The sequence below is a fragment of the Prorops nasuta genome, unplaced genomic scaffold (genome assembly GCF_024137725.1).
Source record: "Prorops nasuta isolate Cenicafe-Biocafe unplaced genomic scaffold, Cenicafe_Pnas_1.2 PNAS00035, whole genome shotgun sequence".
In the NCBI taxonomy this organism is placed as follows: domain Eukaryota; kingdom Metazoa; phylum Arthropoda; class Insecta; order Hymenoptera; family Bethylidae; genus Prorops; species Prorops nasuta.
The window spans coordinates 327,988-350,512 of NW_027116832.1; the positions used below are offsets into that span (position 1 = coordinate 327,988).

Consider the following 22,525-nt stretch of genomic DNA (forward strand, 5'->3'; position numbering starts at 1 on the left):
TTGCGAGTTCATTAATCTTAGTTAAATCCATTTCTATAATAATAAAATAATATTAAGAATAGAGAATAACGTAAAAAAGAAAAAATAATTCTTACCTTCTAAAGATTATCTACGACAATTACGTGACAATAAAAAAATATTCTATCTGCAACGTGAAACTGGTACTTTGTACTGCTTGAAGCTTCAATACTGCTATTACACCACAATAAAATATTATGACTGCAGCGTTACAGACTTGAACTTTCGACTGCTTCACGCTTCTAATCGAGACTGAATGAAATTTCCTAATTGCTAGCGTGGGTGACTTTGAATAATATCCTAGGAGGGAATAAGATATACACACTTGGAAATTGAGAGTAGGGGAAGTGTTGCAGGCAAACGAAACTTGGGTGGCTTTGAATAATATCGTAGGAAGGGATAAGATATACACGCTTATTGGAAATTGAGAGTGGAGGGACTGTTGCAGGCGAACGACATTTTTGATGGGTTACTCACTCATGATTGTAGATTTCAAAGAGAATTCATTATTTTAAACCTGTTGATACATGTATTCTTTAGATCAAGTAGTTGTTAATTAAAATAAATAAATCCATTTAATTATATACACGTTCCTTATATAAAGTGACATCAGTCTAGAATATAAACTTTTCATTGTTTAAAAGCAAGTCGTGAGATACACGTTCTTCAGATCAAATAACCGTCATCTAAAACAAATATATTTAATTCAAACGTGTCATAACACGTACTAGATGGTGCAGATAGTCACGTTCCTCAGATAAAGTAATGACAGTTTAAAATATAAACTTTTCATTATTTAGAAACGAGTCGTGAAATATACGTCCATTATTACTTGGGTTGGGAATACTAGCATCTTAAGGACATATCCTGAGTGCAGCTTAAAATTTACGAGCGCATCAATTGCTTTTCGACAATCTTACGTCACACTGTGACTCTGTTTAGCACGTGGGATCATTTGTCTGCTCTGCTTGTGAGAAAAGTCTTGAGAAAAAAATAGCTAGAGGCTGAATGATTTGTCTGGTCTGCTTGAGGGAGGAAAAGTCACGAAAAAATAGCTAGAGGCTGGTTTAGAGGGTAAAATATGGTCAGAAAGTATCGAGCGCATCAATGGCTTCTTGACAATCTTACTTCACAACTGTGACTCTGTTTAGCACGTGGGCTCATTTATCTGACCTGTTTGTGAGAAAAGTCTCGAAAAAAAATAGCTAGAGACTGGTTGAGAGGGTAAAATATGGACAGAAGGTATCGGGTCAGTTTTAGAGAGCCCTGGGAAAGCTCATAGGAGGATCATTGGGTGGTCCCTAGAATTTCACTCCCCATTGTTTCGCAAAAGGAAAAATAATGTCTGTTAACTATGTGACATGTAGAGCATGCTTACAGGAAGATGTAATGAATAATCTATTCATTTATAATATGCTTACAGTAATTTTTATTCAATATTCAAAAGATTTAACATATAATACTTTTATTCAATATATATATATATATATATATATATAACTAAAAAGAGTTTTAACATATAATATTTTAAAATATCAAGCTATTCTTCTGCCCTTGTTACCTCCATCGTTGTCTCCTCCTCATCCTCCTCCTCCTCCTGCTCCTCCTCCTCCTGCTCCTCCTCCTCCTGCTCCTCCTCCTCTTCCTGCGGAATTATCCCTGCCTCTATCTCAATCATTCTGATACCTCTCATCAACAGTTGTATACAGCGTGTTACTGTAAAAAATCATCAGATTTTAGAAAAATGTATGATGCAATCTCATTCATAATAACTTACTATTTTCATACTCCATTCCATGCGTCTCGATTGTTTCTTCATTTACCGCTTGTGATAAATTTTGCATAATTTCATCTATTATTCTTGTAATTATATGAATTACTGGAGAATTCTGTCTATACGCTAAATTAATAATCACTTGATACTGCATATTTTTTCACTTTATATTTATCGACAGCTTGTATAAGAAAAAAGGAATCTGTACCCAAGGTTCAAAAAAGGTATAATGTGAAATTAAAAGAAGGACCCAAGGAGGAAAATAGTAGGAGGGAATAGAATGGGTATGTGGAGGGAAAAAGACCCTTCAATGGTGTAGAGGTAGGTTGAGAGGGAAGAAAAATGGTTAAATGTGAAATCAAGTTAAATGGCGGGTCCATAGTAGGAAAATAGTGGGAGGGTCTAGGATAAGTATGTGGAGGGAGAAAAGACCCTCCGAGGGCAGGACTAAGAAATCAAAAATGGCAGTCCGTAAGATGCTTAGGACCCCTAGCGGTGTAGCTGCCCCAGTAATTTTCGTGATCGCCACCTAGTGGAGAAAAAAGAAACTTTTTCCTCCACCAACTAAAATACAAAAAAAAGTTCTCTGGGTAACTGTCAGGATAACTAACCATCCGGGCCCTAGGGTGATGGGAGAGGGGTAACCCTTAGGGAACTAGTGGACCCGTAGGATAACTAACCATCCGGACCCTAGTGACATGGGAGAGGGGGTAAGCCTTAGAGAACTAGTGGACCCGTAGGATAATTAACCATCCGGGCCCTAGGCTGATGGGAGAGGGGTGAGAGACTCTAAGAGAGAAAGAGAGGGTGAGAGGGATCTCTCTCTCTCTCTCTCTCTCACTCCCCATAGCCAAAGCATTTCCTCCGCACACCCGCACCCTCCTCATCACCCAATAAACCCTAGCTCTTAAGAAGACACTTCCCCCCGCACACCCCCACCCCCCTCACCACCATGTCACAGGAACCCAAGACACTTCCCCCGCAAACCCGCACTCCCCTCACCACCGTGTCACAGGAAAACCCAAGACACTTCCCCCCGCACACCCGCACTCCCCTCACCACCGTGTCACAGGAACCCCCTAGCTACCACTACTATCATTTAATCAAGGCGTTTACGAGATATCTGAATTTCAGATTAGAGAAAGGTGAGGAAAATATATGCTTATATGAATAATTTAATTGTTTTTTTACCTTTGTTCTTTATGATTCCTTTAATTTCTTTCAGAACTCTTTCATTTTTAAACACTGACGTATAAAGGAATTCATCAACTTTGTGCCTCTTTATGTCATCATCCAATAGTTCCAACTTCTCTAAATTGATCTGACCTTTTTCCAGCCACTTATCAAAATTGATGTCGCTTCTCCTTCTGTTACTATTTTTTATATTTAAATTATTTTTCAATTGGCTTATTTCTACTATACTCCTCGTTATCAAATCTTGTAGTTTTACTATGGATGTTAAATGAAATATTAACAAATTATAAAGTCTATAATTGCGTACTCAATAGATAGTAAATCCATTAAGTTAGAAGGGGAAATATACTTACGTATAAATTTGTAAAATTTAGGCCTTTGTTTCATTAAATTATTTAAGGATCTGTGGTAGCGCTCCTGATTATTGTTGGTCCTTACTTCAGTTTTAAAAACGCTAAGCACATTTGTGTCTACCTTGTTTAGCCAAAAATTTTCAACATATTTAAATAATTTTTTCAATAAATGTATTGCAGCTAAGTCCTCATTTGCATTGAAACTATCTTTTATTATTGCGTATCCTAATTTCATGGAGAACGAAGGAAGTAGGGGCAAATTTAGAATTTTGCGCAAAAGGATAACTCCTTTAATTCGCGTCTCAATTTTGGTATTTTTTAAGGCTTTAAATATACACAACATCTTAGCGTATTTTCTAACATTCTGAAAAAAACATATTTTTTAATTCCAACTGCATCATTTAACAATCAATGTCAACTTACATGTACGTAATGAAAGAAACAGCCTTTAATTGTACAATATGGGTAGACTATGTGAACAGCATTCTGCAATGCTAGCTCATAGTCTGCCATAAAACTCTGCACATGGAAATCTTTCATTATTGATTTTTTTACAAATTTAAAAACTTCTAAATAACTTTCTTCCGTTTTGTTTGTCATCAAAACCCAGACGCATGGTACAAACTGAAACATTTTAAAATGCTTTAATATTAACAAAATACCTAATCTAGGTGTAATATATGTTTAAAGACTCTATGCACAAAGTGGCCGCTTTACATGCCTAAAACATTAAAACATAGACGTAAAAAGAGTTTATCTTGTTAACTATAGAGGAAATAATAATATTTTTTATTTATGAATTTTTGAAGTCTTTTCCATTTGCATTCAAAAAGAGGTCTTAGATAACAGAATAATATTTAAAATTACGCTTATAATTGCATCTTTACGTTCTACGTTCTGAGACATCGGAAATGCCTCGCTATACATACCTTATTATTGAATTTACCCATTATAGTTAATAATTGATATGCGTCTTTTAAGTTAGGCCTTGAATAATACGTGGCATCTAGACTGAAATGTACGGTTTCTTTCATCATTTCTAATAATTTTATGTCGTATAAAAAAACCAGATATCCTGAGTTTACTTCTTGCACATCTACTGATATTGTGTGCATATTATCATCTATTATAAAATTGAGTGCATTACGCCAAGCCTCACTTTTGCCAATTAACCTTATGTCTTTCAGATTTTTTGGATTGTATGGGATTGTTTGATTTCTATTTCTTTTCAATGTGCTTTTGATACTTTTGAAGCTAATCATTGCACACGCTTCGATATCTCTACATATAAAGGGAAAGGAAAAAATGGAATCTTTTATGGGGGAACGTTAAAAAATAATCAATGCTCTTACTCTTTCATTTTACAATCATAAGCATCTCTTAGGGAAACGGGTGTCTTTTTTACAAAGTCGATTAGCTCTTCTCTAAATATTGCTGATTTTACATATTTACTCTCCTTTAAATGATTATGAATTCTTATAGCACTGAATTCATTATTAGTCATCTTTGCGCTTCCAGAACAATTTCTTCTTTTACATTTGAGATAACTACAAACACAGAAAATATTAAACCACTGTAACTCTTTAGAGATTTTTTGATTAAAAATATATAAATTACTGACACCACTTCATTTCCTGTTTTATCTCTTTTTTTGACAGTTTTATAATAGCAAAAACCATCCTCATACACAATTTTCGTGGTTTTTTTTAAATTATTCATTGTAGGTACTCTTAATTATGGAAATAACAAACAGAATTATCTTTTTGTCTTCACACGATAATAGGCGGAGAAATAGCAAATGACAATAAAGAAAGATCATTCAATTATTTTATTACTATTGCGTTTCTCATTTGCTATTTCTTCGCCTATTATCGTGTGAAGACAAAAAGATAATTCTGTTTGTTATTTCTATAATTAAGAGTACCTACAATGAATAATTTAAAAAAAACCACGAAAATTGTGTATGAGGATGGTTTTTGCTATTATAAAACTGTCAAAAAAAGAGATAAAACAGGAAATGAAGTGGTGTCAGTAATTTATATATTTTTAATCAAAAAATCTCTAAAGAGTTACAGTGGTTTAATATTTTCTGTGTTTGTAGTTATCTCAAATGTAAAAGAAGAAATTGTTCTGGAAGCGCAAAGATGACTAATAATGAATTCAGTGCTATAAGAATTCATAATCATTTAAAGGAGAGTAAATATGTAAAATCAGCAATATTTAGAGAAGAGCTAATCGACTTTGTAAAAAAGACACCCGTTTCCCTAAGAGATGCTTATGATTGTAAAATGAAAGAGTAAGAGCATTGATTATTTTTTAACGTTCCCCCATAAAAGATTCCATTTTTTCCTTTCCCTTTATATGTAGAGATATCGAAGCGTGTGCAATGATTAGCTTCAAAAGTATCAAAAGCACATTGAAAAGAAATAGAAATCAAACAATCCCATACAATCCAAAAAATCTGAAAGACATAAGGTTAATTGGCAAAAGTGAGGCTTGGCGTAATGCACTCAATTTTATAATAGATGATAATATGCACACAATATCAGTAGATGTGCAAGAAGTAAACTCAGGATATCTGGTTTTTTTATACGACATAAAATTATTAGAAATGATGAAAGAAACCGTACATTTCAGTCTAGATGCCACGTATTATTCAAGGCCTAACTTAAAAGACGCATATCAATTATTAACTATAATGGGTAAATTCAATAATAAGGTATGTATAGCGAGGCATTTCCGATGTCTCAGAACGTAGAACGTAAAGATGCAATTATAAGCGTAATTTTAAATATTATTCTGTTATCTAAGACCTCTTTTTGAATGCAAATGGAAAAGACTTCAAAAATTCATAAATAAAAAATATTATTATTTCCTCTATAGTTAACAAGATAAACTCTTTTTACGTCTATGTTTTAATGTTTTAGGCATGTAAAGCGGCCACTTTGTGCATAGAGTCTTTAAACATATATTACACCTAGATTAGGTATTTTGTTAATATTAAAGCATTTTAAAATGTTTCAGTTTGTACCATGCGTCTGGGTTTTGATGACAAACAAAACGGAAGAAAGTTATTTAGAAGTTTTTAAATTTGTAAAAAAATCAATAATGAAAGATTTCCATGTGCAGAGTTTTATGGCAGACTATGAGCTAGCATTGCAGAATGCTGTTCACATAGTCTACCCATATTGTACAATTAAAGGCTGTTTCTTTCATTACGTACATGTAAGTTGACATTGATTGTTAAATGATGCAGTTGGAATTAAAAAATATGTTTTTTTCAGAATGTTAGAAAATACGCTAAGATGTTGTGTATATTTAAAGCCTTAAAAAATACCAAAATTGAGACGCGAATTAAAGGAGTTATCCTTTTGCGCAAAATTCTAAATTTGCCCCTACTTCCTTCGTTCTCCATGAAATTAGGATACGCAATAATAAAAGATAGTTTCAATGCAAATGAGGACTTAGCTGCAATACATTTATTGAAAAAATTATTTAAATATGTTGAAAATTTTTGGCTAAACAAGGTAGACACAAATGTGCTTAGCGTTTTTAAAACTGAAGTAAGGACCAACAATAATCAGGAGCGCTACCACAGATCCTTAAATAATTTAATGAAACAAAGGCCTAAATTTTACAAATTTATACGTAAGTATATTTCCCCTTCTAACTTAATGGATTTACTATCTATTGAGTACGCAATTATAGACTTTATAATTTGTTAATATTTCATTTAACATCCATAGTAAAACTACAAGATTTGATAACGAGGAGTATAGTAGAAATAAGCCAATTGAAAAATAATTTAAATATAAAAAATAGTAACAGAAGGAGAAGCGACATCAATTTTGATAAGTGGCTGGAAAAAGGTCAGATCAATTTAGAGAAGTTGGAACTATTGGATGATGACATAAAGAGGCACAAAGTTGATGAATTCCTTTATACGTCAGTGTTTAAAAATGAAAGAGTTCTGAAAGAAATTAAAGGAATCATAAAGAACAAAGGTAAAAAAACAATTAAATTATTCATATAAGCATATATTTTCCTCACCTTTCTCTAATCTGAAATTCAGATATCTCGTAAACGCCTTGATTAAATGATAAATTTACACATATTGCTTTTAGAAGTTCTTCAGAGGAAATATGAAAAATGATAGTTTTCATTTACAAAATTTAAGGGAATAATATTTTTTCTCCTTCAGCGCTTCTCTGAAAATCAAATCAGTATACAGTCATTTAATTGATTTTTGAAACTACATTGTAGATATTTATTACAGATTTTCTCCTTAAATACATACAGTTTTCGGGTTATTTTTTTGGTTCTAGATTTTTACAATATCCATCATATCTAATTAATACTTCTTTGGTTTTATGCAGATGAAACCTTGACATTGGGCCTGGCGGAGTTCATATCACCTATAGCTAACGAGAAGAGTATGATATTAATTGCACGTAAGCTATTTATTTCAATAATTTTACTAGGAATGAAGAATCAAAATTGTCTAATGTTTTGCATGAGTTTCCCGATTAAACTTTTTAATCAAGCTTCAGAGTACCATTTGGAAAAATTGGATATCTATAGTTACATTTATCACTGTTTTAAAAATGTTCCACGTTTTAATATAAAGTGCGCTGTTTAAATTGCCCTAAAGTATGGAAACTAACAAATATTTATAGAAAATTGTTGAAATTTCATCCCTCCCTTATTTGCATTCTGAGAAATATCCTATAAGCTTTCAATGACTGCTATATAAGCAAATTTTTATGTACATGCTGTGGGATGATTTAAGTAGCATACCAATTAAAAACTTAAAAATTTATTAATCCGCGAATAATAATAGCGTACCATTCTTATATAAGATTTGTGTTAAATAGCTCGCCATCCTCGCCATTAGATGACTCTATGATGATGACCTCGAATACCGTGTATGCATTGCTAAATACAAGAAGAAGAGGAGCTGTTGTTTTGTAGCATCCACATTGTATCTGCTGATTCTATAAAGTTTTATATTAATAGTGTATAGATCCCATTTAAAAAAATAACTGTGTTAGCATTAGCAATTCATACCCACTATCTATAATTTTAATCTGATATGGTGATTCTGCAAAAAGAATGTCAGCCACACTATCCAAGATGCTGTAGTTACCAGGCAGGGCTGTTAAAAAGTATAATTTAATCAATTTATATACACTCTGCATTTAAAACCTACAAGTTTCACCATTCTCAAAATAAGTTAAATATAATTTTTAATTTAAGAAACTCTTTTTCATTTTAAATCTTTTCTATTAGTCGATATAGGTGAATTATTTAAAGACTCTTATAATCCCTTTACCTGTCGAGCATCTGGAGGATTAAAATCCCTTAGGACCGATTTTTCCATCTATTGGCAGATGTCTGGGTAAAACCATCAACCCTTAATGTACCAAAACTGCACAATTCATTCGAACAAACTTCATATGGTTTTGCGTGATGTACATTCATGCACCAACAAGAAGATTTAATTATTTAATCTAAATATGATAGACATAAGAAACTAAACAAAATAGAAAATACATTACCATGGTCTATATTTTAAATACTAATATACAGAACTGCTGGTATATTCTGGCCTACTTTAATAATTTTAAATTCATCTCTGGAACAAGTATTTTTTGATAGAACAGCTGTATTTTTTACTTTCTCATCTGATAGACGCACCCTTTTAATTTCATACTTTTTGATATAACAATTATCTGGAGCAAGTTTGCAGAGAGAGAGAGAGAGAGAGAGAGAGAGAGTTGGTAATCCCTTTTGATTCATCATTATTTTTTCCTAAAACATAATAAATATTAAGGCATCACAAAGTTTTCATTCCTAAGTATGATAAATTTAATGTATTATACAGTGTTAAATTACTTATCTAACAATTATATTCCATTGTGTCACTTGTTATGTGATCCGAATTAATTGCCTTCAATAAATTTTAAGCAATTATATTTTTCTCAAAATATTGTTTATGAACTTCTAAATGACATTTATACACTTGTACTATATTTTTGGCATTGAATGTACTTGGAAACCACGTGATTGCAAGATCTTTCAATTTCAAACATTTTCATGTGAAAAACATAGATATGACACTCTTTAGCGAAATGAGTTCATCTGGCCACCATTTTATCCCCACCGAAAAGTAGGCCATTTGACCCCCTACCAGTGGGTACCCCTTCTTAAGCGAGAGAGCTAATAGGCCTGTGCTTGTCTAACGCACTGTGAAACTTCTCCGTCGGTAAAACAGTGTAAAATTTGTCTTTCAATAGCTAATTTAGTTTTTCAAAGAAATCTTCCACAATTTTAGGTATATTTGTTTTTTCTTGGTCTCAAATTACTCATAGAACTTTTCTTTAGCGCGCTACAAGGCCGAATTTTCACTATTATTATGACCAACAAAAATACAAGTATTTATAATTTTTATGAAAATTTTTTTTTATAATTTTGAGAAACCGAGTTTGTAACGCGCTTCAATACAGTCAAAAGAGTAAATTTAATATCTATAAAAAAGTTCATATTCCTAATAGTTTGGAATATAAACTTGAATAAGTGTTTGAGTCGCTCAATGCATCCCCTTAAGCTCGAAACGGTCGTAACTCGCGTGTTTGACCCACACGCTGCATAACGATGAATCCATTTCTCACTCCACAGTTCCATACGTCACAACTCGGAAGTCTGGCCCACGCGTTGCGTGTTCGTTCCACACCCCACGCGTATATTTTACAGGTCATATACCAGCAAATGAAAAATGTTGAACTTTTTCGATATTATTTATGTTATATTTATTTTTGTATATTTATGTATTATACGTTTCCAGACTACTGATAACGTATTATAAGGAACTAAGTGAATCTTAGGTTAAACATTTAATATTCATATAATGTTGAGTTATTTTGTGGAACTTTATTACCAAAAACCTTTATTTTAAAGAGATAATATATGAACTGAAAATGTCTAGAATATAAAAAACTGTATTTAGGAGAAACTTTAAATTCAAGAAAATTATTTAAATAATTTGTACTTTTACTTTCAGAAAATAATACTATTTATTTTTGATAAAAAAATTGCACTAAATCAAAAGAAAATACATGACTTTTAGATCTACCAACAGTTAAAAATCTTATTTGATTTCGGAGATAAAAATATTTTTTCGATTTATAGCAAAATCATGAAATTTTGAAAAATCTATTTCCTATTTTAAACTAATTAAGATACGAGAAACATTGATTGGAAAAAAACACTCGGGCACAGTTATGTTTTATGAAAACATATATAAAAAAAAAACAAATGATAGTTTGTGATAATTTGTAATGCATATATTATTTGTTATAAATATTTTCAATGATCAATTTCTTATCACACTCTGACACTAATAAAAAATAGGTATCAGAGCAGAATTGTTGTTTCTAGCCTTTGTATTTTCACTGAAAATGTTAACAAAATTATATTCTATATATAGCTTTTATGAAACATACGACTACTCAACAATACACAACAAACTTTGGAATTCTAAGAATAAATAATTCACATTATTTATATCCAACAGGTTTAATTATTAAAAATACATAATACAGAAAAACTTCTGTTGTTGTTGTTTGGTAAAAGTAACATATTCTTTTATAAATTATTTTTTCCTATATGTCGTAATCTGGACTTAGGTTGATATGTGTCCTGGATAGGTATAGAACGTTCCTCTTCTTCAATGACATCCACTATCTCGTTTCTAATTATGACAGTGATGAATGACGTAATTACAGCTTCCCTTATTAATCTGTAACCCAAATCAGTCCCCTTTCCTTAACCCATTCGCTGCCAAGCCTAAATTATATGAAGTCATTCCCATTGCCATTTATATTTTGAGTGTTATTGTAAGATTACTCTCTATAAGAAATGAAGTATTATTCTTGTAAAAAATTTTATTTGTAGTATTTTTCAAGACTTTTACATATTTATAGTATTATACTCGTCTTGGCAGCGAATGGGTTAATAATGCTTGATAACATAGCTACGAAAATACAGACTTCTTTTCAAACTATTTTCTAGAACGTCTTAACTTGTATAATGAGTTTTCATAAGTATGCATTTGTGTGTCATGACGAAATGAAAGAAATGAACGTGATTGAAATGTACAAAACAGCTTTATGCTTTCCTGAATAAAAGCTAAATAAATTTCATATACCTATAGATATTTTTCTTCCAGCCATCTTCAAATTTAATTGTACCAGGTGAAAAATTTATTTCTTCGGGAGACCTTGGATAACGGGTGGTTCTGGAGCTGGGTTTGTGCCTTCCACTCCATCACTGCCTGCACCGACGCCCCCACCAAGAGAACCGGTAGCTACGGTTGTAGACAGCAAAGCGCTAAATAGCAGCAGTAGGAAAGCTGCCAATTTGTCAGACAAGTAGATTTTCATGACTGCTCGTGCGTTTAATAGTAACTGTACAATTGAGAAGCACCGAGCTGATTTTTATACTATGCAAATCGTGCGAATTTTTATCTATTCTCCCTGTCTCTTTTTATCCTTCTTTAGAGTACATTTTCTCAGTCACTCGTTCATGGTAGGCTCGGTTTTCTAACTTTTTTCATCGAAACTTTTCAATGTGAAAAATATGAATACTGTTGCGTTCATATATTTTCAAAAAACTGGATAAAATCATATGAAAAATTGCATGTTGTGATTATTTTAATGCAGTTATTGCAAATTGAGTGTAAAATTTCATATATCTAATGTGTAGGAAACAGTAAAAATTTTTGTTCTTCATATATATTTTATTACATATACAGTTTTATGTTATACAATTTGTAAGATCTTTTACTGTCAATAAGAGTACTTCTTATTTACCCTACACTACAAAATTTGTTTATAAGCACTCTTCACAGTCCTCCTTCTATTTGGTCTTACGTGTCTCTTTTTCTCCATTTACAACATTCATCTGTAAATATATATATATATATATATATATATATATTAGGGTGGCCATTAAAAAAAAAATTTTCCAGTGCTTTTATTTTGTTAAGAATGATGAAAAAATAGAAATCGAATTTTTTTAGATTTTTTTGAAGCCGTTTAATGGTGCCGATATCGTTTTTAAAGTTAAAAATCCGATGCTCTTCCACTTTTTCGAGGTTAGATGTAAACCAAAATTCCAATAAGCTTTTAATTTGTCAAAAATTATGAAGAAAAGAGATTCTCGAATTTATAGAATTTTTTGAAGCCGTTAAATTGTGCTCATATCGATTTTAAAATAAAAAATTTAGATTTATTGAAAACGATTTAACGAAATTATAAATTAATATTGTGCTTTGAAAACTCCTTTAGTTAAATTACAAGAAAATGTCATAAAAAAAACATTAATCCAGCACAATATTAATTTATAATTTTGTTAAATCGTTTTCAATAAATCTAAATTTTTAATTTTAAAAACGATATCGGCACCATTTAACGGCTTCAAAAAAATCTAAAAAAATTTGATTCCTCTTTTTTCATCATTCTTAACAAACTAAAAGCACCGGAAAAAATTTTCTTTTTTTATGGCCACCCTAATATATATACATAAGTAGACGACTTCTCATCAGCTATCTTTTAATTTTTTTACACAGGAATGTTGAGTCTGCATTCTTTCCCATCATACTTCATTCCAGGTGGACATTTCTTCCCATGCGGTGGTACAACGATGAACCGATGATCTTTATGGTGAGAATGAGGGTGTTTCGTATCATGAGAAAATGCCATGGTTATTGACACCACAGAACTAGAAAATAGCAGAAGAAACGCTGTCAACGTTTCAAATTTGAAGAATCTCATGACTATTCGTAAATTTAATAGCAACTATATGATTGAGAACGACTGAGCTGATTTTTATACCACAAAAATCGTGTGAATTTTTATCTTCTTTCTTTACCTCTTTCTCTTTCAGTTTATTGTACTCGTTTTCTCAGCCGTTTGCTTTCAGTTTCTTAACTCTCTTTTACCTACCAAAGTTTTTAGAAATAATATTCGAATACTGTGGCGTTTATAATTTTTGACAAATTCGTATAATATTATATAAAAAATAACATAAAATTTGAGAACTAATAATTATTATTCTTAACGATATACATGGTGCCCGAAAAGTTCAGTCCATTTTCAAATAATTTAAAAACAATGTTGATTTTAACATGATGCGTTGTTTATTATGTAAATTACCAAAGTAAAACAAAATTGCACGTTACAATATATGATATTAATTTAACCCATTCCAGATTGATTACACACCGTGTGTGCAATAACAGTAATGTGCAATTATCAGTTATTCTTTGTAAACTAATTGCGAAATAAGAATTTCTGGAACTAATGAAATCTGTGAAGTACAGGAAAAAAAATTTCGATCCTGTGAGGACCGTGTTCGCAAAAAATTGTCGTCTCGAATGGGTTAACAAAATTATTTCAAGTATTCGTTTCATTGCACAAATTGAAGTATAAAATAGAACAAAAGTTTAAAAATCTCAGAAATAATTTTAGGCGAGAAATCAGAAGAATCCTGATGACACCATTTTTGGAGAATTATAGGAACATGTTGAAAAAAAAACATTAATTCGTGTTAAGATATTGCTCTATTTTCGCTGCATTTTGCTTAGTATTTTTTTAATTTATTGTCAAACCGCGTGAGCTTTGAAAAGACTATTTCCAAACTAATAAAGATACAAGAGTTAATGATTAAACAAAAATACTCGAAAAGAGTTATATTTTATGTGAAAACGCATATAAAAATGTTTAGATTTGCGATAAATTGTTAATAAATATATTTATTGTTTTAAATAGTTTTAATAACTTGTAACGAAGTTCCCCGTTACGTATACGAGATAACGAATAAGGAACATAAAAGCTACCGAACAGTGGATATTATTAATCCCTGCGTTACCGACTTGTGAGATAGGCTCACTAGTGGATTATAGCTAACGTCAAGGATAGACCCCGTTGACAGGCAGAGGCCCGAATGAAATTACCGGCACTCCAGGAAACGATGTCCAGGTTGTCCTGGGAAGTAAGGCAGGACCATGCCAAACAAACCAGGCAACCTGAGATAAGGAGAAGCGGCTTCGGAGATTCCTAAAAAGAATGACCGTGTCTATAAGTCCCCACGAGGAGGGGAGATAGAACATCGAGTCTGGCTTGAACACTGGTTACGCGCTTCAAGCAGGCTGCGCGAAAGTCGTGCGCAGACTGCCATAACAGGCAGTCGGAACGCGACCATGGCACTGGGCTGATGTGTCCGTGCGTGCTGGTGAGCGCGTGACGCGACACGCAGACAGCCATGGGTCCGTTCGCGTACGTGAGGCGTGTGCTATAGGCCAGCCTGCACGTACACTCTGGGAAATTGAATCGTTCCGAAACGTCAACAGAAATTAAATAGGCCTAATCTAGCTGATGGACAAGATTTTTCGACGTCGCGCGGCTTACCTGCTATTGCACCGAGACCCAAGCAATAAACTGGGGGTAATAAACCGACCGAAAATGACGAATCCTTATATAACTGTATTCAAATTGGCAATCAAAAATTCTAATTTTAATAATATTAATTAAACATTTTTTAAATTGTTATCAATGCATTGCTTTTATTTTTAAGATGAGAATGAGCCCAAACACGAGACTAATCGGACGATTATTTCTGTATTAGATGTATCCTGTAATTCTTATTTTATTAAATTCTAATGAAACTTTTTTTTGAGCAATTTAGATAGGAATTTAAAGTATTTACACATCTTTTAATTGTATATTTACATGAAAGAAATATTTATTTATCTTTTAATAACATTTTTATTACAAACTTAATTTTTCGCTCTTTCTTAAAATATACGGACTCTTTTAAGATTTAATAAGTATCACTGAATACATATACCAATAAATAATTTTTCGTTAATAAATAAATAAATATTAAGAATTATAATTAATCTTTTCAAGCATACATATATATTAACATAATATAATTTGTTGACCATATCGCCAGCAAATGTAAAAGAAAAAACATTATCTTTATAACAGCTGTATAAGGGCCTTATCATATATTAAAAGTATTGAACTTACAATAAATAAATAAATAAATAAATATTCATAAATAAGTTCAATTTCGTCATAGATTAAAAAAATATATCTCTCCTTTATCAGCTGTATAGGGGCCTTGTCATATAATAAAAGTATATTGAACTTACATTAAATAAATATATAAATAAATAAATAAGTTCTATATGGTCAAAAATTAAAATAAATACATTATATATATAGCGGCTGTATAGAGGCCTTGTCATAGTTTAAAATTAGTGAGCTATAATATTAAAATTGTTGTGCAGCAGTGGATATACAACTATTTGATTCACCAGCTAGAGTTTTAAATACAGTGGATTATTACAATTTTTGTTCAAGATCTGTAAGAAATAAGTTGCACATCGCTAAAATATTCTGCCATCATGTAATAAAAAATTAATCTAACCAAAAACACAGAGAAAAAAGAATGTCGTTTGCAACTAAATAATTAAGAGCGCAACATAATTTTGGGAAAATGTTGTATGCGCTGACAGAAAAAGATTTTGTTTCAATGATGGATAACAGAATGCATATGTATTGTAACGAATATTTCCGAAAGACTGAAACAGCAGAATATAACAAAAGATGGAATTAAGAGAATGTCCATAAAATTGAAATAAAAATAAATTCAAAAGTTTACTGCAACAGGTAGGAAACTCATGTTTCCACAGTGAACACAGAATTTCTTGAAGATGATGCCCCAAATTTTAAATTCGTGCAAGATGGTCGAACTCCAAAAGAATGATTTCCCAAACTTCCGAAAGCAGATCCAATGAACTGGCAGCGTCAACCCGTTTGAAAATATTGAGTATAGATGGGCCATGATGACAATACGGCAAGGACCAAGCAAAAAACATCGCTAAATTAAAATGAACACACACACACACAATCGAAGAAAAAGGTTAAGCTCTACAAATTTGAAATTGTATAATTTTATTAGAAAATGAAAGAACTTACCTTAATAGCCAATAGAGTATTCATTACTATTTATAACAGCATTAAGACGTCGAGGGAGCGAGTCGACCAAGTTTTTACAAAACGATGGGTCGTTTCTCAAATCGTCCCATGTTTGTAAAACGTGGTTTCTTAATGCTGCCGTCGATCTTTCTTGCTCAGGCCTCCATCGCTTTGTCATTATGCCCCAAATATTTTCAATGCCATTCAAATCAGGTGACTTAGCTGGCCAGTCAATTAGCTCTACTTCCGGATGTTCGGCGAACCATTCTTTTGTCATGTTCGAACTATGAACGCTGGAATTATCTTGTACGAATTTAATTTTTGGAACATCTTCTTCAGGATAAACTGCTCTCACTGTAGGAAGCATGACAGTTTCCAAAACGTTACAGTAAACTTCTGAATTCATTTTCGTTTCAATTTCATGTAATTCTCCTACTCCATCTTTCGTCATCCAGCCCCAAAAGGCAATAGAGATTCTGCTGCTTCTGTCTCTCTACAATGTGTATTTGTTGTCAAATCTTTTGTCGTCTGGACGCCACACGTGCATTCTGCCATCCATCGTTGACACAAAAACTTTTTCGTCAGTCCATACAACATTGTCCCAACATGTTGGTGCCACTCTTAAATAATTAGTTGCAAATGAAATTCTTTTTTCTCTGTGCTGGGCTGTTAATTTAATTTTTTTCGCTGACGATGACAGTGTATTCCAGCTTTGTGCAACTTATTTCTTACAGTTCTTGCACAAATGTTTAAATTATCCACTGTATCTAAAACTCTAGCTGATGGCTCAAACGGTTGTAAATCCACTGCTGCTACTATTGTTGCGTCTTGTTCCGCTGTTGTTTTGCTCAATCGAAAATTGTTTTTGCGTTTGTCTCTCAGTTCGTCTAATCCATTTTCTTTATATCTATTTATCCATTTTGACACTAACCTTTCCCTCATTTCCGTCTGTTCTGATATCACTCTGTTGTTTACACCACATAAAAACATACCAATAACCATTCCTTTTTTCACCAACAATAGTTCGTTATCATTCATTTTGTATATATATATATATATATATATAATTTCACTTTATTATATGTCTGGATTCTATATAAGTTAACGCACGACTGACAGCTGGTAATATTATTGTCTTGTTTCTCCATGAGATGTAAACAATCAAATTTTAGCAAACCGAATCAACACACATTATTTCATATGTATGATCTATGTCATGGCTATATTATATAACCGTTAAAAGGTATTCTAAATAAGGTAAACTGCTCTATTTGTGTTTACATCTCAAGAATATCAACAACAATCATATTAGCAGCTGATCAGAATTTGTTTACGTTTCAAGCGTTGGAAAGTAGCCGAAAGCAGTTATGAATAAAGAAGGTGATGTTTTTCGCTTATCGCTTTGAAACATATTAAGCTGGGAAATTTGATAAAGGATGAAAAATTCTTATTTTTTTAGAAATCGTATTAACGCTGATAATTTTTAATGATTTATTTCTGCTATTTTTCATTTATCTTAATTTACTAAATAAAAGAAATACAAAATAAAATAAAGTATCATTAGATTTTAATAAAATAAGAACTACAGGATTCATCTAATATAGAAATAATCGTCCGATTAGTCTCGTGTTTGGGCTTATTCTCATCTTAAAAATAAAAGCAATGCATTGATAACAATTTAAAAAATGTTTAATTAATAATATTAAAATTAGAATTTTCGATTGCCAATTTGAGTACAGGTATATAAGGATTCGTCATTTTCGGTCGGTTTATTACCTTCAGTTTATTGCTTGGGGCTCGGTACAATAGCAGGTAAGCCGCGCGATGTGGAAAAGAATTGTCCACCAGCTAACTTAGGCCTATTTAATTTCTGTTGACGTTTCGGAACGATTCAATTTCCCAGAGTACTACGTAATATTGACCAATCAGCGCTCTCAGATTCGATCATTCCGAGTGCTATAGTCAAGTAACACGAATCTCCTATGCTCCGCTGTTAGGAAAAGACCCTATATATATATATATATATATATATATTTGGGGAATTCCATGTCAAATCACTGAGTCGCGTACCCGACCATTTTTTATTTTCTTGTAAATTTTTTGTTTTGAAATAATCACAAAAAAAAGCTTTTATGCAAATTTTTAGAACTTTTCATTAGGAGCGATTGGCTTAAAAGTTAAGTTTTAAACCATAGAGTTTTTAAATAATTTTTTCAAAAATATTGAAAATGATGCTTGTAGTCGGAAACATAAATCTTTGATTAGAATGGAAAAAAATCATAGATAAAAAAAAGTTACATTTGCTTCACTTTTCTCGAAGAAACTTCAATTCAAGACGAGAAAAATGGCGTTTAGATCATGTAAATATCTTTATTTTTCAAAAAGTTACAAGCATTTGAACACTCGGAAACGTTAAAGATTCTGAGATTTTCAAAAATTCGTAACTTTCTTAAAGTTTAATGAAAAGTTCTAAAAATTTGCATAATAGCTTTTTTTTGTGATTATTTCAAAACAAACAATTTACAAGAAAATAAAAAATGGTCGGGTCCGCGACTCAGTGATTTGACATGGAATGCCCCATATACAGGGTGAGGCACTTAAGCCGCCCCAGAATATGGATGCAGAAAGGCGCGTATCTCTTCACCTATAAAAGATATTCAATTTTTGCATAGAACCTTTCTGAAAGCAAATAACAAGAGGCTTCGAAAATGTCCTATGGAAAAATTGAATATCTGTTATAGTTAAAGAGATACACCTCTTTCGGCATTCGTATTTTGGGGCGGCTTAAGTGCCTCACCCTGTATAAGTACGCCTGCAAAGTTTCATAATCATAAACCGAAGCAACGATGTTTAACCATTATGCAATACTTCTTCTCGCTTTGAACGCAGTTGCATCTGGTAAGTAATAGACTTTATGAAATTTTACATCTTGATTAAACTGAATTAAATTGCTTAAATATCTGTGTTTTGAAATTGGTTTCGAAAAGTATTAAAAGTTGCTAGAGGGGCATGAACTGAAAATTAATGATATTTCCAATCTCTCTCTCTCTCTCTCTTTCTCTTTCTATCTTAATAGTTTAATGTTATCTTACAAAAGCAATAGATCTATTTAGGTAATTTAGTAAGTAACATTATTATATATGTACAAAATGAAATACATAGTACGATCACTGTATATATATTTATATATATAATGACGACCCTTTTGAGCGTAGGAAAATGGTGACTTCCATGATTCCTTTATTATATGTAACAGCTATCTTACTCTCGAAAGGGATGCTAAATGTGACTGATATCTTATATAAAACTTCTTTAAAAAAGCCTTTCGCAAATGTACATGCATGATTACTTTTAGGCACATCAGATTTTTATTACTTTCAAAGGCTCATTTCTAGCGACTTGGCAGAGACTAATGAATTTCCCTATATGGCCGCTATTATGATGAAAAATGATCAACAATTATTAAAAATTAGTGATGACCTGAGTAAATCAACAAGGAGAAATGTAACACTATCACACACTTTTCAATGTAATGGTGTCATTATTAGTCCTCAATTTGTGCTTACCACGGCACAATGTATTCTTTACAACAAAAATAATCTGGATAAACTTAGAATACGTACTAGAACGAACTTTCTTTGGGACGGCGATAGTGAAGCTCACGAAGTACAAATTTATCATCTTCATAACAAAACTAAACAGGAATCAGGCGAAATTGTGGTGGATTACACTATCGGTGTTTACAAGGTAAGATTTAATTATTTACTAGATTAATTATTTTTATTAATTACAGAATTTTTTTACAGCTAAAAGTTTCTCTGAAGATCAATGGTGGGCAGAAGCCTATACGTTTTACTGCCTTACCACCTAATATACTAACTCGTATTTCTGGAGATATCAATACAGCATCCTCTGGAGAATGTAAGAATATTTTATAGAAAAGCACAATCGTCTAGTTTTTTGTAGACACCATTTAAGCATTTTTTTCCTTTCAAAATATTTTTATAAATATTATAATAAAGTTGAAAATATGCTTCGTTCAATTTAATTTGTCACCTTTATAGAACAGACTATAATATTTAGAATCAATATTGAAAAGTTCCATGTCATCGAAACAAATTCTTAGCAAAAAAGTATACAATTGCTGTGGGCGTATAGAACTTCATAATAAATCTATCGCTGATGATAAGTGTAGGGTGAGTTGGTTAAATTGCCACATAGCAAAAAAGTAAGAATTCATTTATCCTCCTGAATCAAAGAGATATCAATTTGATGAATGACAGCGTTTTAATTGCAAAAGAAAAATAATTTAAAACAGATCCCATTAAAAATAATTAACATCTTCTACAGCTAATGAGATACAAATTTTCTTTTTCTAATTGGGTTGAAATCTTAACTTTTAGGCGTAGACAAAAATTTCTTTGATTATACTACATTTCTCATATGATATCGCAGTTTTAAAATATGAGTTAATACCTTATTTTGACTAACACTGATAAATTCAAAAACATAGTTTACAAATACATTAAACCAGGTTTAAACTGTTAAAACTGTTAAGAGGGAATCTTATATAATTATCACATTCACAAAAAATTAATTTACAGTAAATGGAGCAATTGTTGGTTGGGGAATACACACCGACACATCATAGATGGGAAATGGCTCAATTTTTCAATATTTTACTGCTAAAGTCAGAAAAATCCAATAAACAATAATTGAAAGTATTCCTCGCTGTACACAATTGATGAAAGAGTTCGATATACCTTATAATAGTCATGAAATATGTGCTTATAATACACAGGATGTAGTAAGTATTATGAAAAAAATTGTTATTGACATATATATAGATCAGTAAAATTTGTACAATTACTAGTATCCTAATATTGTAGGGTACTGATGGTGCTGCTATAATTTACAATAATTCTCTTATTGGCATATCTACCCATTACAGATATGAAATTTTGAACGGCCCTGTTCAGGTTTCGATTGACGGTTCTAAAGAGAAAAAACCTTACGGCCACATTTTCGCTGATATGGACAAACTGAAAGATTTCATAAGTATTACAGTAACGGATTATTAAATATACGAATGAAAATAAAAATAATAAATGATAATAATCTGAATATACTGATAATGTGATAAAATTGTTTAGCTAAAATTATTCGTATGGGAACCTGATAACGTAATACTTCAATTTAAATTTAATCTTGGGACACTGATCATTAAACCGGAATAGTTTTTAGTGACAATTAAAGTCCATTCATTTTCTTATCCGGAAAATGTTTGCATCGATTTCGTGTGCAAGCTGAAAATTATACAAAGAATTCCTTTAATTCTGTAATCCATCCTAAAGAAACCTGTGACTAAGAATGACTATAAACTGATATTTTTTTTTTTCTTAACAATTATATGCAAGAAGAAGAAACTATGAGAGAATCTAAAAGATTCACGATTACTGGATTGCACTTAAATATTTTAACGTGCTGATTGTCAATGTGGTGTGTGAAAATATGCATTAAATTAATTTTCACTTTGAAAATTACTGTAACTCTTACAATGCCTTACCAATAAAGATTTAAGAAAATACAATTGAATGTTTATTTCCGCTTCCATTCTGTTGATTTATCTAGAGGATATGATCAAGTTGGTTGTCTAAGCAGGCTCAAGACGACCGAAAGTGGTCTAGTCGGACTTTAAAACAGTGGCTCAAGAAGACATGAGTTTTCAGATAAGAGTGAAATTTTCAGGACCAATGATCCAAAGACTATAATATTTTTGGTTATCTAAGAAAGTATAGGGTACCTTTTAAATAATAATAAAATTCCCAAAAAGAATCCCAATTTGAAACAAGATCCTATAAAAATTTCTTTTTCCCCATACGAACTATTTGAAGACACAGACAGCAGTTTTTAAATCTTATCCTATTCTACAGCACACATATATCATGTTCTCATGATTATACTGATTCTATAAATAGTAGGGAAACAGGGGGGAATGTTTTTTTTTTTCAAACGACCATATTTTTACTAAAAATATAGATACTGATAAAGCAGAAATTGATTTGCACGCTTTAAAAATAAACTACAAAAATATACAATAAACTATATGTGATTTTGTTTTAAAAATAACAGATAACCAT

The 22,525-nt window shown here is 31.6% G+C and overlaps 2 protein-coding genes across 2 annotated transcripts; one reads left to right on the plus strand and one right to left on the minus strand.

Annotated features, from left to right (window-relative positions):
- Positions 1-2,954: 2,954 nt before the first annotated feature.
- Positions 2,955-4,843, minus strand: LOC136783685 (uncharacterized). Its single transcript, XM_066743937.1, has 5 exons — positions 4,692-4,843; positions 4,269-4,620; positions 3,763-3,963; positions 3,340-3,703; positions 2,955-3,241 (listed from the first exon to the last, which is right to left on the minus strand). Exons 1-5 carry the CDS (start codon positions 4,841-4,843, stop codon positions 2,955-2,957), a joined length of 1,356 nt encoding a protein of 451 aa, XP_066600034.1.
- Positions 4,844-5,483: 640 nt separating this feature from the next.
- On the plus strand, positions 5,484-7,492 carry LOC136783686 (uncharacterized). Its single transcript, XM_066743938.1, has 6 exons — positions 5,484-5,635; positions 5,707-6,058; positions 6,364-6,564; positions 6,624-6,987; positions 7,086-7,343; positions 7,464-7,492. The coding sequence occupies exons 1-6, from the start codon at positions 5,484-5,486 to the stop codon at positions 7,490-7,492; spliced, it is 1,356 nt and encodes a 451-aa protein (XP_066600035.1).
- Positions 7,493-22,525: the final 15,033 nt, after the last annotated feature.

What these genes read in the sequence shown, in the direction of transcription:
- LOC136783686 (XM_066743938.1), top strand. Translation starts at nt 5,484, where the DNA reads ATGACTAATAATGAATTCAGTGCTATAAGAATTCATAATCATTTAAAG. An exon ending in TATGATTGTAAAATGAAAGA is followed by an intron (nt 5,636 to 5,706) that starts GTAAGAGCATTG and finishes CTTTATATGTAG; the next exon opens with AGATATCGAAGCGTGTGCAA. An exon ending in TAAATTTTACAAATTTATAC is followed by an intron (nt 6,988 to 7,085) that starts GTAAGTATATTT and finishes TAACATCCATAG; the next exon opens with TAAAACTACAAGATTTGATA.
- LOC136783685 (XM_066743937.1), bottom strand. Translation starts at nt 4,843, where the DNA reads ATGACTAATAATGAATTCAGTGCTATAAGAATTCATAATCATTTAAAG. An exon ending in TATGATTGTAAAATGAAAGA is followed by an intron (nt 4,621 to 4,691) that starts GTAAGAGCATTG and finishes CTTTATATGTAG; the next exon opens with AGATATCGAAGCGTGTGCAA. An exon ending in GTTTCTTTCATTACGTACAT is followed by an intron (nt 3,704 to 3,762) that starts GTAAGTTGACAT and finishes TGTTTTTTTCAG; the next exon opens with AATGTTAGAAAATACGCTAA.